The sequence below is a fragment of the Dipodomys merriami genome, unplaced genomic scaffold (assembly GCF_024711535.1).
Source record: "Dipodomys merriami isolate MVZ:Mamm:240054 unplaced genomic scaffold, mDipMer1.0.p SCAF_200, whole genome shotgun sequence".
Lineage (NCBI taxonomy): Eukaryota > Metazoa > Chordata > Mammalia > Rodentia > Heteromyidae > Dipodomys > Dipodomys merriami.
In genome coordinates, this window is record NW_027203383.1 from 1,280,189 (window position 1) to 1,295,147 (window position 14,959).

General features: G+C 37.2%; 1 protein-coding gene across 5 annotated transcripts in view; it reads right to left on the minus strand.

The window, feature by feature from the left end:
* Positions 1–14,959, minus strand: part of LOC138833113 (protein unc-79 homolog) — a 238,281-nt gene that overhangs the window by 106,744 nt on the left and 116,578 nt on the right. For all 5 annotated transcript variants that reach the window (XM_070031453.1, XM_070031455.1, XM_070031454.1 and 2 more), the window contains exons 15-19: positions 11,778–11,968; positions 11,032–11,155; positions 8,937–9,077; positions 6,861–7,082; positions 3,177–3,404 (exon numbers count right to left, since the gene is read on the minus strand). In XM_070031453.1, the coding sequence (XP_069887554.1) occupies positions 3,177–3,404; positions 6,861–7,082; positions 8,937–9,077; positions 11,032–11,155; positions 11,778–11,968 (906 nt within the window). The remainder of the gene's footprint in view (positions 1–3,176; positions 3,405–6,860; positions 7,083–8,936; positions 9,078–11,031; positions 11,156–11,777; positions 11,969–14,959) is intronic.

A 14,959-nucleotide genomic window follows, 5' to 3' on the forward strand; every position in this document is an offset into this window, starting at 1 on the left:
ATTGAGCCTCTCTTCCCATCAAATTCAAGAGAGAAAAACTAAATCCTTTAGCTCTATCTCCAAATTGATTTTGAGCCCATGACAAATGAAAAACATGTGGACATTGGGGATTGCTTTGGTGGCTCAGTTGTTCCATGTTTATGCTTATTTCTTTCCTTGTTTTATGGCATGATGTTGTAAAAAAAATGGCACAGTATCGGAAGCTTGCTGTCTGGAGATCATGTTGAGCAAGACAAACCAAACTCAAAAAAAAAAAGATTATCAAGTGTTCTTGCTCATTTGTGGAGTACAGACCTAAAATACTTATGATAATGATGATATATATAACACAGATACATATGAGTTAACAGCATAATGAAACCCTCTAAACATTTTTAAAAGGAGGAGGAGGAAGGGGAGATGGGAATGTGGTAGAGGAGATATTTATTCAAATTACACTGTGTGTGTATATGGAAATATCACAACAAAACCTCATATTACAAATGCATGTTAACTCAAAATTAAAAATGAAATTAAAGGTCTGTTAGGAACAGGGCAAAGGAAGCTCCTGGCAGCCCCATCCAACTTCTTCACTCTCTCCTTGAAAGAAAAGTCTATACTTCTTGTAAATACTTCTTCAGCTGACAGTCTTCAAACTGTAAACTTCTAGAATCTGACTCTGGCTCTTGGTTAGCATCATCTCTGAGAGCACTAAGGACCCCCTAATTTCAGAAATCCAAGGGCACTTTTCTATATTTTTCCTCTCTTTAAAACTCAATATGGAAGACTATGCCCTCCTTTTCTAAACAATCTACCTTGGTTTCTGTGCTAATGTTCTCCCATTTTTCTTTTGTATCTCTGGTTCTTCTCAATTTATTTCCGGTCTTTCTTTCTTTTTGTTCCTTCTTCCCCTTCTTAAGAACTAGTACTTCCCAGAATTACAACATTAGTTCTCTTCCCATCTCACCCTACACATCCTACCACAATATGCACATGGCTACAGCATCCATATCTTTCTAATCTTCCCTGAAGAATATGATCCATATTTCCAATGATGCATGCATCAGCACTTGAATGCAGTGGTTTGAGTATGGTCAGCTCCCTCTGAAACCCATGTTAAAATTCTGAGATAATAAGAGATGAAATAATTCGGATTCTGCCCTGACAAATGGATTAATCTATCCAGCAAAAAAATTGGATTAATGGGTATCTATCATTTTAGGCACTTTTCTAGTTCTGGAAAGTCCTATAATCTTCCTTTTATTAATTCCACTCCTCCTTTACTTAATGTTCAGGTCTCATCTTCCCCAACAAGGTTTTCTTGACCCCAGCATATGGATTTTTCCATATACCCATAGCTACTTTGTTCATCCCTTCATCATTTGATTCATCATACTGTCTTGTGGGATTTTTAGTTTGCTTTGTTGTTTGTTTTGGGTTTTTTTGTGTGACAAGGTCTTGCCATGTAGCCCATGCTGGGCTTGATCTTAAGATTCTCCTACCTCAACCTTCCAAGTGCTATCTTTTCCAAGGTTTTTTTGTTTTGTTTTTTTTTTTTTTTTTGCTTTTTTTGTCAGTCATGGAACCTGAACTCTGGGCTTGGGCACTGTTCCTCAGCTCTTCAGCTCAAGGCTAGTGCTCTACCACTTGAGCCACAGTGCCACTTCTAGCTTTTTCTGCTTTATGTGGTGCTGAGGAATCAAACCCAGGGCTTCATGCATGCAAGGCAAGCACTCTACCACTGAGCCACCTTCCCAGCCCAAGTGCTGTCTTTTCCTACAGTTTTTTCTTTACTTAAAAGTCTTCCTAGCCAGGTGCTGGTGGCTCACGCCTATAATTTAGCTACTCAGAAGGCTGAGATCTGAGGATCACGGTTCAAAACCAACCTGGGCAGGAAAGTCTGTGAGACTTTGATCTCCAATAAAGCATCAGAAAACCAGTAGTGGCACCGTGGCTCAAGTGATAGAGCGCTAGTATTGAGCTAAAGAGCTGAGGGACAGTGCCCAGGCCCAGAGTTCAAGCCCCACGACCAAAAAAAAAAAAAAAAAAAAAAAAAAAAAAAAAAAAAAAAGTCTTCCTGATTAAACCATAGGATTTTTTTTGTTGGAATTAAACCTGAGGCTTCCATGTATGCTAATTTAGCATTCTCTACCAGTGAGCTCCAGAGACTGATTTCTCATCATCTATTATTGTGTCTTGTTTGGACTTGGTTTTATGATGGGGTGGATGTTAAATATTATTTTATACTTACTAATTGAACCTGAAGGATATTATGCCACACAAAATGAGCAAGGCATAGAAAGCCAAGCACAGCACATTATTATTTACATATGAATCTAAAACTCCTAGTGGTAGAGAATAAAATGGTGGTTACCAAAAGCTGGCCATTGGAAGTTGTGACTGTCCTACAATAAAAATCTGATGACTATGCAAGAATATATACTACAAAGATTTTATGTTGAGCCAGGTAGGACTAATAAGTTAAATGAATTGAAACTAAAGAAAGACTTCATTGATTGTATACTGTACATTTTAGAGAAGTTACTTTCAACCCTAGATTAACAGAAAAGAGAAGACAAAAGAGAAAAAGATGGCAGGAAATGACTCAAGTAATTCAGCTTCATCTACTTCTGATGGTATGGAAGTATTTTGGTATTATAAATATTATATCTTAGGTCTTTAAAAAATAGGCTATACAGAAAATAGCTACTATATGGAGCAAAATTTGGCATTTATCAATTTAGACAATTTTATTTAAACAAGAAAAGTAATCTGTAAAAAGGAATGAAGGTTTTCTTGATTGCTGATGAAGTCAATGTGTTTTACAATCCAAAGTTACTTTGGAACAGTGTCCATTTACAAGCTATTTATTATATGGTTACATATGCTATTGTCTGCATTATTACTTAAATTATAAAATAATTTAGCACTAAAATTATTTTAGGAATACAAGTAATATTTTGCATTCATAAGAATTACATAAATCAAGTTGCTATGACTCTAACTCAAACCACCTACTTAAGTTCTGTATGGGGCTCCATCCCTTTCCAGGAGCCTGAGTTAGCAGAAACACAAGGCCTTTCTTTTAACACAATCTTACCTGTAACCCAGCATGGGAGAAAGATCCCATTACACCAACTACTGAATTTTTTTTATTTCTACTATATATGAGTCATCTCATTTCTGCAACTGCTTACCACCAGCCGGCTTTCTTCTTTGGGAGCTAGTCTCTCCAGGAGTTCACACGCAAGCTGATAGCAGAGAATACTAGACTGACATAAGTTACACTCAATTGCTTTTTCATCCTTCTGGCAAGAATGGGAGCCCCCCCAGGGGGCCTGGAAGACATTGTTTATAATAGAAATAATGTCCTTTGACAAGCTGTGCTCTAAACCCATTGTAATTCCATCATCTTGCAACTCCATCTGGAAGACAATGGAAAAGAGACACACACATACACACAGACAAAAAAAGAAGAAGTTTGGTCCTTTTATCAAATATTCTATTGATACTACTTAGAGATAATTTTTAATAATTGACAGTATTATCATATTATTAAAGAATATAGTCTTCTAAAACAAGAATATACATTCCTTTCTATAAGCTCCTCTAAAAATAATATAAATACAAGTCAAAGCAATAGGAATTCTTTTAAGAATCATGTGTAAAATTTGAGAGTTTTTAAAAGTTATTTTTCAAGCATAATTGTGAGATTTTGCCCATTTAATAGAATGCATTTTTTCCTCTCTCTTTTTTGCAGTACTAGGGTTTGAACTCAGGGCCACATGCTTGTAAGGCAGGTTCTCTTACCACTAAGTCACACCTCCAGTCCAGATTTTACCTATTATAAAAACAACTCTGCTCCTCACCTTGACCGTGGTTTCTAAAAGCTATTATCCACTGACAAGAGCCAGTTTTCCTTGGAGAAATGCCTGGCATCATTTCATCAAGGGCTAGAAAAATATAAAAATGAGCCTGGAACATATCTAGCTATGCTAGAAATCAAGGAAATGTGGAAGGCTGGAGATACTGCTTAGTAGTAGAGCACTTGTTTAGTGTGTACAGGTCCTGTGTTCTATCCACAGCAACACAAAAATTCACAGAGATAGAGAGACAGGAACAAAGACAGAGTGAAGAGACCAAAAGAACCATCTTGACAGGACTCCCAGTGACTATATATGGAACAATGCAAACAAAACAAGTAAGTAGCACATTATAACCCACTTGATAAAATAAGAATTCAGTGGTGCATGTAGGAGTAATTAGATGAATAAATGTATGTCAGCAAAAAGGAAAACCTGTTCCTTTAGTAGAATATCAGCAAATAAATTTTAAAGAAATTATAGAATTATAATTATCATTAGGCAGTCATCATAGTAATAACAGATTTAAGAATGAATCATCCATCAACAAAACTAGAGAATTAAAATCTGATAAGAAATAGGAAGTCTTGTAGTCTTAAAAGTATTCTCCCACATGTTACTAATTACAAAAGGTAACATATAATCATCCTCCATATCTCTAGGGGATTGACTTCAGAACCACCCACAGATTCCAAAATCCATGGGTGCTCAAATCCCTTATATAAAATGTTACAGTGTTTGCATACAACCTATGCATATCCTTCTATATGCCTAAAATCATATTAGGGCTATTTTTAAGTAATACAATATGAATAGTTGCTATTCTGTATTGTTCAGGGAACAATAATAAGAACCTAAGTCTGTATATGTTCAGAATGGATACAATTTCTATTTTTTCAAATATTTTTGATTTGTGGTTGTGTTTGAATCTGTAGATGTAGAACCCAGGGGAACACACAGAGGGCTGACTGTAGTGACTTTATAAAGTAAAGAAAGTTGGCAAAAAATCTCATTAACCAAGTGACCAAAGTTACCATCACCAGGAAGGAAACTATTATATCTTCTGCCTATACAGGACATAGTGTCACATCTGTGATCTTCCTACCAAGATGTATGACTCCAATGAACATAAAGAAACATCAGACAAACCCAAATTGAAACACATTTTACAAAATAACTTGGCAGGGCTGGGAAGGTGGCTCAGTGGTAGAGCGCTTGCTTTGCATGCATGAGGCCCTGGGTTTGATTCCTCAGTACCACATAAGCAGAAAAAAGCCAGAAGTAGTGCTATGGCTCAAGTGGTAGAACACTAGCCTTGAGCTGAAGAGCTGAGGGACAGTGCCCAGACCCAGAATTCAGGCCCCATGGCCAACAATAATAATAATAATAATAACTTGGCAATATTCTTCAGAATGTCAAGGATGTGAATGATACATATGAGGGACTGCCCTGGACTGAAGAAGAGTAAGAAAGTAGGACCAATGGACACTGAGTGATTCTGGATTGCTCCTGGACCAAAAACATTTCTGCTGCTGTTCTTCTTATTTAGCTAGAAAAATGATATTGTTACTGTATCAATTTAAAAATGAATGATCTGGAGGTCGACAAAGTGGCCCAAGTGGCAGAGCACCAGCCTTGAGTGAAAAAGTGAAATGAGGTCATGAGGCCGAGTTCAAGCCCCCACTATCAGCAAAAATATTTTTTTTACAATTTTACAAATTGTAAAATTTTTACAATTTTTAATTTTTACATTTAAATTTGTAAATAAAATTGTTTACAATTTACAATAAAAAGTTTTTACAAAAATTAAAATGTTTTATAAAAATAAATTTTTAAAAAATGAATCTTTTGTGTTTAAGGTTATATTACCACTCTATTGCGGTGATATAAGAGAATGTCCATATTTTGTAGAAAATGCTCCATTAAGTATTTAGGGATATGGGGATACCACGTTTGTAACTTACTCTTTAAAAAGATTAACCAGATTCGTGCATATACAAAGAGAGAAAAAGATAAAAGTGTTAACATATTAAGAATTTGAGGGAGAAGTATTTAGGAATTCTTGATAGTCTTCTTGTAACTTCTCTGCAAATCTGAAATACTTGTTTCAAAAAGAAAGTTACAAAGAAATGTTCTCTTGATGAAAGCTTAAAAACCTATCTTTTCAAGCTAGGAGCCAGTGGCTCACACCTGTAATCCTAGCTATGCTGAAGGCTGAGATCTAATGATCACAGTTCAAAATCAGCCCAGGCAGGAAAGTCCAGAAGACTCTTAACTCTAACCACCAAAAAACTGGATGTGGAGTTGTAGGCTCAATAATGCCAGCTTTGAGTGAACAATCAGACAGTGCTTAGACCCTGTGTTAAAGCCCCAGTATCATCACAAAACTCATCTTCTAAAAAGATCTCCAAATAGTTGCGTGCCAATGGCTCACATACATAATCCTAAGTAGTCCAGAGGCTAAGATCTGAGGATCAGGGTTCAAAGCCAGCCCAGGTAGGAAAGTTCATGAGATTCTTCTCTCTAATTAACCAGCACAAAGCTGGAAATAGAGCTGTGGCTCAAGTGGTACTTGAGCAAAAAAGCTCATGGACTGTGTCCAGGTCCTGATTTCAAGCCACAGGACCAGCACATACACAAGTACATACCTATACACAAAAATAATCAAATAGCAACTTATAAAATATATTAAAATTAGCCTCATCACTAGAGAATTGTACTTTGTTCTTTTTGAAGATAACGATTATCCAGTTTGTTCAATCAACTTAGTCAACAGAATTAACTCTAATAATGCTAGTGTGCTTTTAAAATTCAAACGCTTCTCATGTTAATATCATTGTAGATATTCACACAAGTAGTTTTCATACTCTTTAGGAAATTCTCAAAGGAATCTCAAAAATGTCTTGAGTGTTGATGCATCCTTTCAGTAAGTGAGAAGATACCAATTCATATAAAAGAATTACTATCCAATGCCTCATTCTTCACCTCTGATCTAAAGGAAGCTCATGCTTCAGCTACCTGCTTCAGGAGAAGATCAAACATGAGGATGAAACAATTTAGATTCATTTCATCATCTTCACAATCAAAGTCAATAGTCCTTCCTCCTGGGTGTCCAAAATTCTTGAAAGGGCTACGAAATGGACTACGCATAGGACTCCGAAATGGACTCTGGAAAGGACTATGAAATGGGCTCAGCATATTATGCTGAGCTCGCCGACCAGGATCAGAGGCAACACTCACCTGTAAGAAAAAATGTCATGCATGAATATACTCAGAAGCTAAAATTACCATATAAAATAGTTGAGGACTCAATGGAAGGTGTTTCCAGCTATCACACTGAGTTCCTTTGACATTTCCCAATGGCCATATTCCCTCCAAATGCTCTCTATAGTCTCAAAACATAAAAACAAGAAGTAAAGCCATCCAAATTTTCAGAGCAGTTGTTAGGTTCCTGACAGTTTAGATGAACTAGTATTCATCAGCAACCTGAAGAATGAAGACATTTGACTACATTCTCATCCCATCAAACATCTCCAATCAAATGAGATTAAACTAGGTTGTCTAAACCTACTGAAAACCAGACCCAGAAAAAATGAGGGATTGAAAAAGGGAAGCACTGTAAGATAAATTTTAGATGGTAAGCACAGAATCTCAAATTGATATGACTTATTAAAGAACAATGGCCTCTGGGATTATAATGATTAAACTATCATCAGAAAACACTTCATATCAAACCTACTATATTTGTTATTCTCCCTTTTCCCACCCCATGCCCAAACTAGGCCATCACTACCTTAATACCCTTACTTTATACCCAAGGATGCTATGGACTGAATTTTCCTTGTCTCCTATTACCTAGTATCCAGTTGGGTTTAGTCAAGGAGAGACAGCAGCAGAAGAGCTGAAGCTGGACAGCTGAGTGGTAGGAATATTTCTCACTAACCTCTCCTGCTTTGGAGCTACATTCATGGAGTGTTGCTACTATTGTATATTTTCTTCCAGTCAGCCCTTTCTTGGGGTTCTGCTCTCAGACCAGAAATCTTTTCTTTCTTCCTTCAGCCCTAAGAGCACAGTAACTTCGGTCTGGACTGCTACTAGACCGTGGGTGCTTCATCAATCCTTACTGGCTTTTAACCTTTACTGTAACTACAGGAAGAATCTTCATTAAAGGTTTTTCACTTATATCAAAGATAGATTTTGTAACAGAGTTCTGCCAAATTATCTGTGTATGACTCTATTTTCTCTCATCAAGATCCACAAATACCACTTTAAAAACAAACAGCAAGAGTAATTAGAATCCATGGATATTTATAATGTCATCTATGAGAACTCACTTCCTTGAATACCAAGTATGATCCCATGATTATATTAGACTTTCTGATCCCTAATGGCAGGTGGAAATATTATGGGACTGTTCTATGGAGAGGCCTGATGCTGAGAGCATTGATTTCAGAGTTGAGAACAACCCTTAGGTGAAAGTCAACTTCTCCAAAACTGCTCATGGTCTGAGAATATCCCTCTATCAGCAGAAACTTTCAGGTCTTCTCAGGTCCTCTCAAGTCCTCCACAGCAATATTATCAAAAAGTTCTTACAATTTTGACATATTATTCTCATCCACAAAAGTACAAAGAAATCAAGGAAATGTATTCTATAGTTCACAGTGACAGCTTCCACCAGTTGACCTTCCCCAAACACAGGGCAAATAGAAATAATTAATCCTCCAAATTCCTCACTCCCAACAAGAAATGCTGATATGCCAGTGGCTAGTAAAGAATTCTTATTAACTGGGAAACACTCTCCCCTGCCAAAAAAAAAAAAAAATCAGAACATATAACCAAAAAAGCTATTCTGTTTCCTTTATCAATGATGAGGAAACTAAACTTCAAACCAATTCAAAGGAAAATAAAAAGTCATTAACTTACTGATTAGCGATTATACCAAACCTATCCTAATTTAATGTTTTACTTACTGTGATTAAAAGATTAATGGAACGAGATGTGATGAATTCCTAGTGAGATACTTTCAGATACTGATATAACTGACAGGAGTTTTATTTTATTTTAATCTTAACAAGTAAAACAAGAAATAATTACCCTTCGAGCTGCAAGGTTCCCTGCCAGTTCATTGACTCTTGATTTTCTTTGATTTGCCAGTTCTTTGACAGAATTAACTCCATCAGAAAACATACTTATTAAGAGTTGAAGTGGAACCGTGATATCTAACTCCGATAATACCTGAAGAAAAAAAGGCACATATCCCCCGCAAAAAAAAAAAACATGTAAACTGTACAACTCAGAAAACTATATTTAACACTATTTCCTATTAACTATTAAGCTATAAAACATAAGGACATTTAACCTACACATATCAACACAATCATCATCAAAATTGTACAACAAGAAAATCTGTTATCTTTCATGGTTTTTTTTGGTTTTGGTTTTGGTTTTTTTTTACTACCCCAATATCCACCATACTCCTTCCATCAAGTAAAATTTCTTTTGATGTTGTCTCTCCTCTCTATGCCTAATGACACTGGTCTTAGCTTGCATCTTCCTCCTGGACTAAAATATTCTACCAACAGTCCTCCTCCTCCATTCTACACCTATTCTTTTCTGAATGCTCCACCTAATCTTGCCCTCTGCAACAAGTTCATGTCCTTCTAGACCAAATTAAGTAAGTCACTTTATCTATAGTGAACTTTCTGGAAATCAATGCCTCCTCTCTTCAGACAAAATAAATCCTTCCCTCCTCTATGCTTTCTTAGAACTTTGTTAGAGCAGTTACCACATTTTGTGATATTTAATTATCTGATACTAACTCTGACTATGAGCTATTTGAAGAAAGTTAAGTATGAAGAACCACTTCTTATCTCATTTTCATGTGCTGTGAACATAGGAACTCTATAAATGTTTCCACAGTTAGGGGAATTTCAAGCAATATATTAGTTGAAATCTTGGCCTTGAAATCTTCAACTGCAGCAGTCTACCTTCACAGTCCAGTCCACTATAACTTCCTAGCTCTGCAGAGACAGGTTTACAGGTCCCACATGCTGGCATGTTATACGATGTGTAACTGAATCCTGATATAACATCAACCATCTGTAAAGAATGGCTTCTCTAAAATGGTAATTATATCATGGAGATCTATTTGAGAATGAAAAGATAAAATTCTGGATCACAAATATGACTTTTTAAAACATATCTCTTTGCCCTATCAATTGTGACAAATATTGTTCTTCAGTTTAGAACCCAGAAAAGCTTCTTTAAGTGCTTAAGGGATAACATTCTTGCCTGACACTGAAATGCATCTAGGAACTGGCAGTACAGCTCAATGGTAGAGTCCTTGCCTAGGATTCAGAAATCCTTGGGTTTGATCTCCAGCACCACAAAACAAACAAACACAACCACCACCACACACAAAAAAAAATCCAACAATTTATCTATATCTTCAGTTAATCTAAACATTGAATCTTTATTCAATTTCTGTCCAAATCTCATGTTAGGCATTCAATTTCACAAATTTTCATTGACTATTCACTAACTTTAGAACACTTCCAGGTTCTGGGAAGGAAGGCTAAAGAGAGTGGTAATAAACTCAAAAATAAGATCTGGTGCTTGAACTAGAAGAATCTGTAAGCAGTGGGAATAACAAAAACTATCAGACAGTAAACACAGAATCTCCAGAGAGAAGCTGTATGGATAACTGGAGGAAAGAATGATAACCTGGATTGGAATGAGGGGGTGGCAGTGTGAAATAGCAGAAACTTTCAAAGGAGAAAAATTTTTCGTTGAAATTTGAAGGATAAGTTGGAGCTCACTAATGGATACACAGAGGTAAAGAAGTCATTCCAGCTAGAGGGAACAATGTGAACAAACCATTCTTTCAATCAATCATTCTCAATCTTTACAAGTAAAGATTTCTCAGAATCCCAGACAGCTAGTAATATAAGACCAAAAGGCACTATGAATTCAGTACTATTCTTGCATAAATTTATATTAGCCACAACTACAGCTACGTATAATTTAAATTTTAATCATTTATTCACCTATTTGTGATGTTAATCTGCAGTGATCCTTCATAATCATGAAATTTATGGATTCCCCCAAAATTCCCCACTCTTTTACCTAGTTTTGCCTCTTAGAGGCAAAAAAGTATTGCTCAAAATGATCATAAATATTATTCACTTACATGAAGCCATAGTAAAGCTTGTTCCTGCACAGAGGAGGGATATCCTGTAAACCGACAACTAATAAAGCCAAACATCTCTTCCATTGAAAAAGGGAGAGGACAGAGCTCTATGTCAAACATTTTGCTGGAAAGAAGAGCAACAACGGTAAGTGACCAATGAGCATACATTAGGCTCAACTGATACCACCAAAGTATGTCTAACTACACTCTATTAACAAAACCCTTTAGACTAGTTTGTGTTCTGAACTGTTATAATCATGTTTCATTTGACTCTAAGAAAACATTTCACATCAGTAGAATAGTTGTAGATAATTCATCTGTAACAACATTAACATCCATCTTAGTTTAACAGAAAGAATTGATGCTCTAAGGAATTATAGTTATATCCTGGCATCTAAAAACATTTTCCCTTTGCACATTTCCAAGATACCATACCAATAATACCTAAAAATAGACAAATCATATAGTATATATATATATACTATTATATATTATATATTATATATTATATATATTATATATATTACTATATTACTCTACAGGAACAAAATCTTTTCTGAACAATTCGAAATAATCTCAGCTCAATTTAACAGCTATTATATTAGAGGATTGTGAATTTCTTCACAGGTTTGTTTGAAAGGAGAAAGTACATGAAATACATAGCAGAGTGCCATGGACACAGTACACCTTCAGTAAATGTTAGGTATTATTGTAATTACAATGACTTCATTAAACTACTTACCCACCTTAATACTTCCCTGAATTCTTTTAATTGGTTATCAGGAACTTCTGTTCTGACGGCTTCCAGCCATTCTGGCATGATACACTCCCACACTGACTGGCTGATCACATTGTAGGGAATCAGGCAGAGGATCCGGCTGAGACCTTCCTTCAACTGAGTCACCGTGCTACAAGACTTATCCCAGTATCCACCAACCTGGAGGGGTTTATACAGTCATAGAGGAAAAGAGCAAAACACATTCTTTACAATTGTAAAGGAAGAAAAAGACCACAGCCTATTGCACCCAAGTTCAAGGAAATAATATTCAGAGTGAGAATTTTAAGAATTTACATATCACCAGTAGGATCCATTAGTAACAGAAAGGAAAACATAGTTACAAATAGACCCAAATATTGCTCAGAGATTAAATTCCAACCACTACTGCAGGCTTTCTACACCACATATAAATGAAAATTCCCATGATTTATTCCTAACAGAATGAAGCACTGTTGTTTCTAAAGCCTGACAAACTATTACCATATGCTCAGGTAGGCATTCCTGTGCTTCACAGAAACAATTTTCTACTGCCACCTGCTTTGTTAGGAAGATTTTTCTTTATGGAAAACACTGTTCTGTGTATTCTTCCACAGTGTTGTTTCCCTGAGTATTCTAAGGCTGGTTGAATCAATTATTTAAAAGATGCACTTGGGGTTGATAGAGCCCTTGTCTAGCATGCATGATGTCCTGGGTTTGATCCTAGCACCAGGAAAGAAAGAGAGGGGAGGAGGAGAGAGAGAAATCTGGGACAGGGGATTACATAAGCCAGTTTAATACTGGCTAGAGGCCAAGAGTAACAGAGAGCTAGCCTGGGATTTAGGATCTGGAACAGGAGATGATGAGGGGGTGTAAGGGGCAGAAAACTTTCTAGGCTGATGGGCTGCTTGTGCTGCTCTTGCTGAAGCTAGTTAGCACTGTACAGGCTCAGCTCTCTTATTCTCTGCCACCAGCCAGGCCTGCTACTGGCCCCTATGGGAGAACAAGCTGCCAGAGCTGCGGCACAAAGCATACTCCTAGCCTCAGGAGTTCCTCTCCTCATTAGATCTGTCCAAGAGATAAAATGTGCAAAATATAGTCAGTGTCATCTATGCAAATATCACAAGGAACCAGTATATGCTCCCATTTTGAGGTGCTTGCTAGACTCATATCAGCACTAGCATTATGGCAGATTTGGTCAATATCAAGAGGTAGGATGCACATCCCTAACCCTGTTGCCAGTGCAACAACCATGGCTCCTGTGAGGGAGGCAAAAGCTGGTATGGGAGTATATCCATTAGCTTGGTATCTCCAGTGAGACTTGCAACCAAAGGCCAGGATTGAGATGTTTAACCAGCATGAGCAGTGCTCTGGATTCAGACTGCCATACTATTACAGAGCTATACCTTCTGGAATGTGCATGACTATGGTGTGTATGCTCGCTGCCTCTTTCTCTCTCTCTGAAGACAGTGATGGCAGATATCTACACCAACAGTCGCAGTGGCAACTCAAAAAGGAAGGTTCATGACACTAGTGATACCTGTGCCTGTGGATTACTGTGTGAAACATGGACAAGAGAGGCTCTGGTGGCTCACACCTTAATCCTAGTTACTCAGGAGGCTGAGATCTAAGGATCTTGGTTTGAAGCCAGTCCAGGCAGGAAAGTCTATGAGACTCTTATTTCCAATTAGCTGCAAAAAGCCATAAGTAGACCTGTGGTTCAAGTGATAGAGCCTAGCCTTGAGCACAAAAACCCAGGTCTAAAGTTCACACCCCAGAACCAGAAGGAAAAAAAAAAAAAAAGACCAATGTAATCACTTACCTTTCTTGCTACACTTATGTAAATGACTAGATCAAAGTTAACAGTCTAGATTTATTTTGTAAGCTAGAGTAATCCTACTTTGATCAAAATGGAAGCTATAAGCTTTCTTTATGGGTTATCAAATTCTACTACTCATTATCTCTGAGTTATTTTTGATCTCTTTATACATGAAATTCTGCCATCATTTTCATTCTGTCAGTAATTAATATATCTACAGTCTCTGCTTTTCTTTTTTTTGGGGGGAGGAGGGATCCAGTCGTGGGGTCTGAACTCTGGGCCTGGGCACTGTCCCTCAGCTCTTCAGCTCAAGGCTAGCGCTCTACCACTTGAGCCACAGCGCCACTTCCAGCTTTTTTCTTTTTGCTTATGTGGTGCTGAGGAATCGAACCCAGGGCCTCATGCATGCAAGGCAAGCACTCTACCACTGAGCCACCTTCCCAGCCCATTCTCTGCTTTTCTTATGTGGCATCAACTAAGAATAAAAATCTAACTGCCTAGATCCTTATTAAGATTGAGTAGTCACATTTCAAAACCCTACAAGCTGAAGCTTTAAAACTTGGTATAAACTTCAAAGGACTTACAGTTTGAGTCACTCAGTAAGTTCACCATTTACCCACAATATTTCATGTTGTGCTTGGAAATATCCAAAACTGTGACATTAACAGTCTCATCCCACCATCTAAGACACTTGTAGGCCAGAAATCTACCGAATCTTCTCACTTGATGGCCTCTGGACTCAGAAACTAGGTCTATTGTCTATTCCAACCATCAATTTTTTATTATTTTTTTTTTTTTGTCAGTCATGGGGCTTGAACTCTGGACCTGGGCACTGTCCCTCAGCTCTTCAGCTCAAGGCTAATGCTCTATCCCTTGAGCTACAGCGCCACTTCCGGTTTTCTAGTGGTTTATTGGAGATAGGAGTCTCATGGTCTTTCCTGCCCGGGCTGGCTTTGAACCGCGATCCTCAGATCTCAGCCTCCTGAGTAGCTAGGATTATAAGCATGAGCCACTGGCGCCGACTCCAACCATCAAATTTTTTAAAAATTGCTTCTTTGTGCTAATCTCTGCTCTTTTTTCCTCTCTTATTTCATAATTTCGAACCTAAAGCTTCTCTCCACAGCAATTTTTTTGCGGGTGAAACTTGAAGGGAGGTTCCAAGAGGAAGAAATGTAGGGATCTATTCAAATCTCCAAAGCTGGTACCAAGATTAACTGAAATATTTAGTCTAAAGAAGCATAAAGTAATCTTATTTGGACTTCCAGTGTTTAACTAAAGCAAAACATCCTGAAAATACACCTCTTCAGAGGGAATTTCCTGTGAATTCAGCTGCCAGGCAAAAAGTCAAGTTTCTG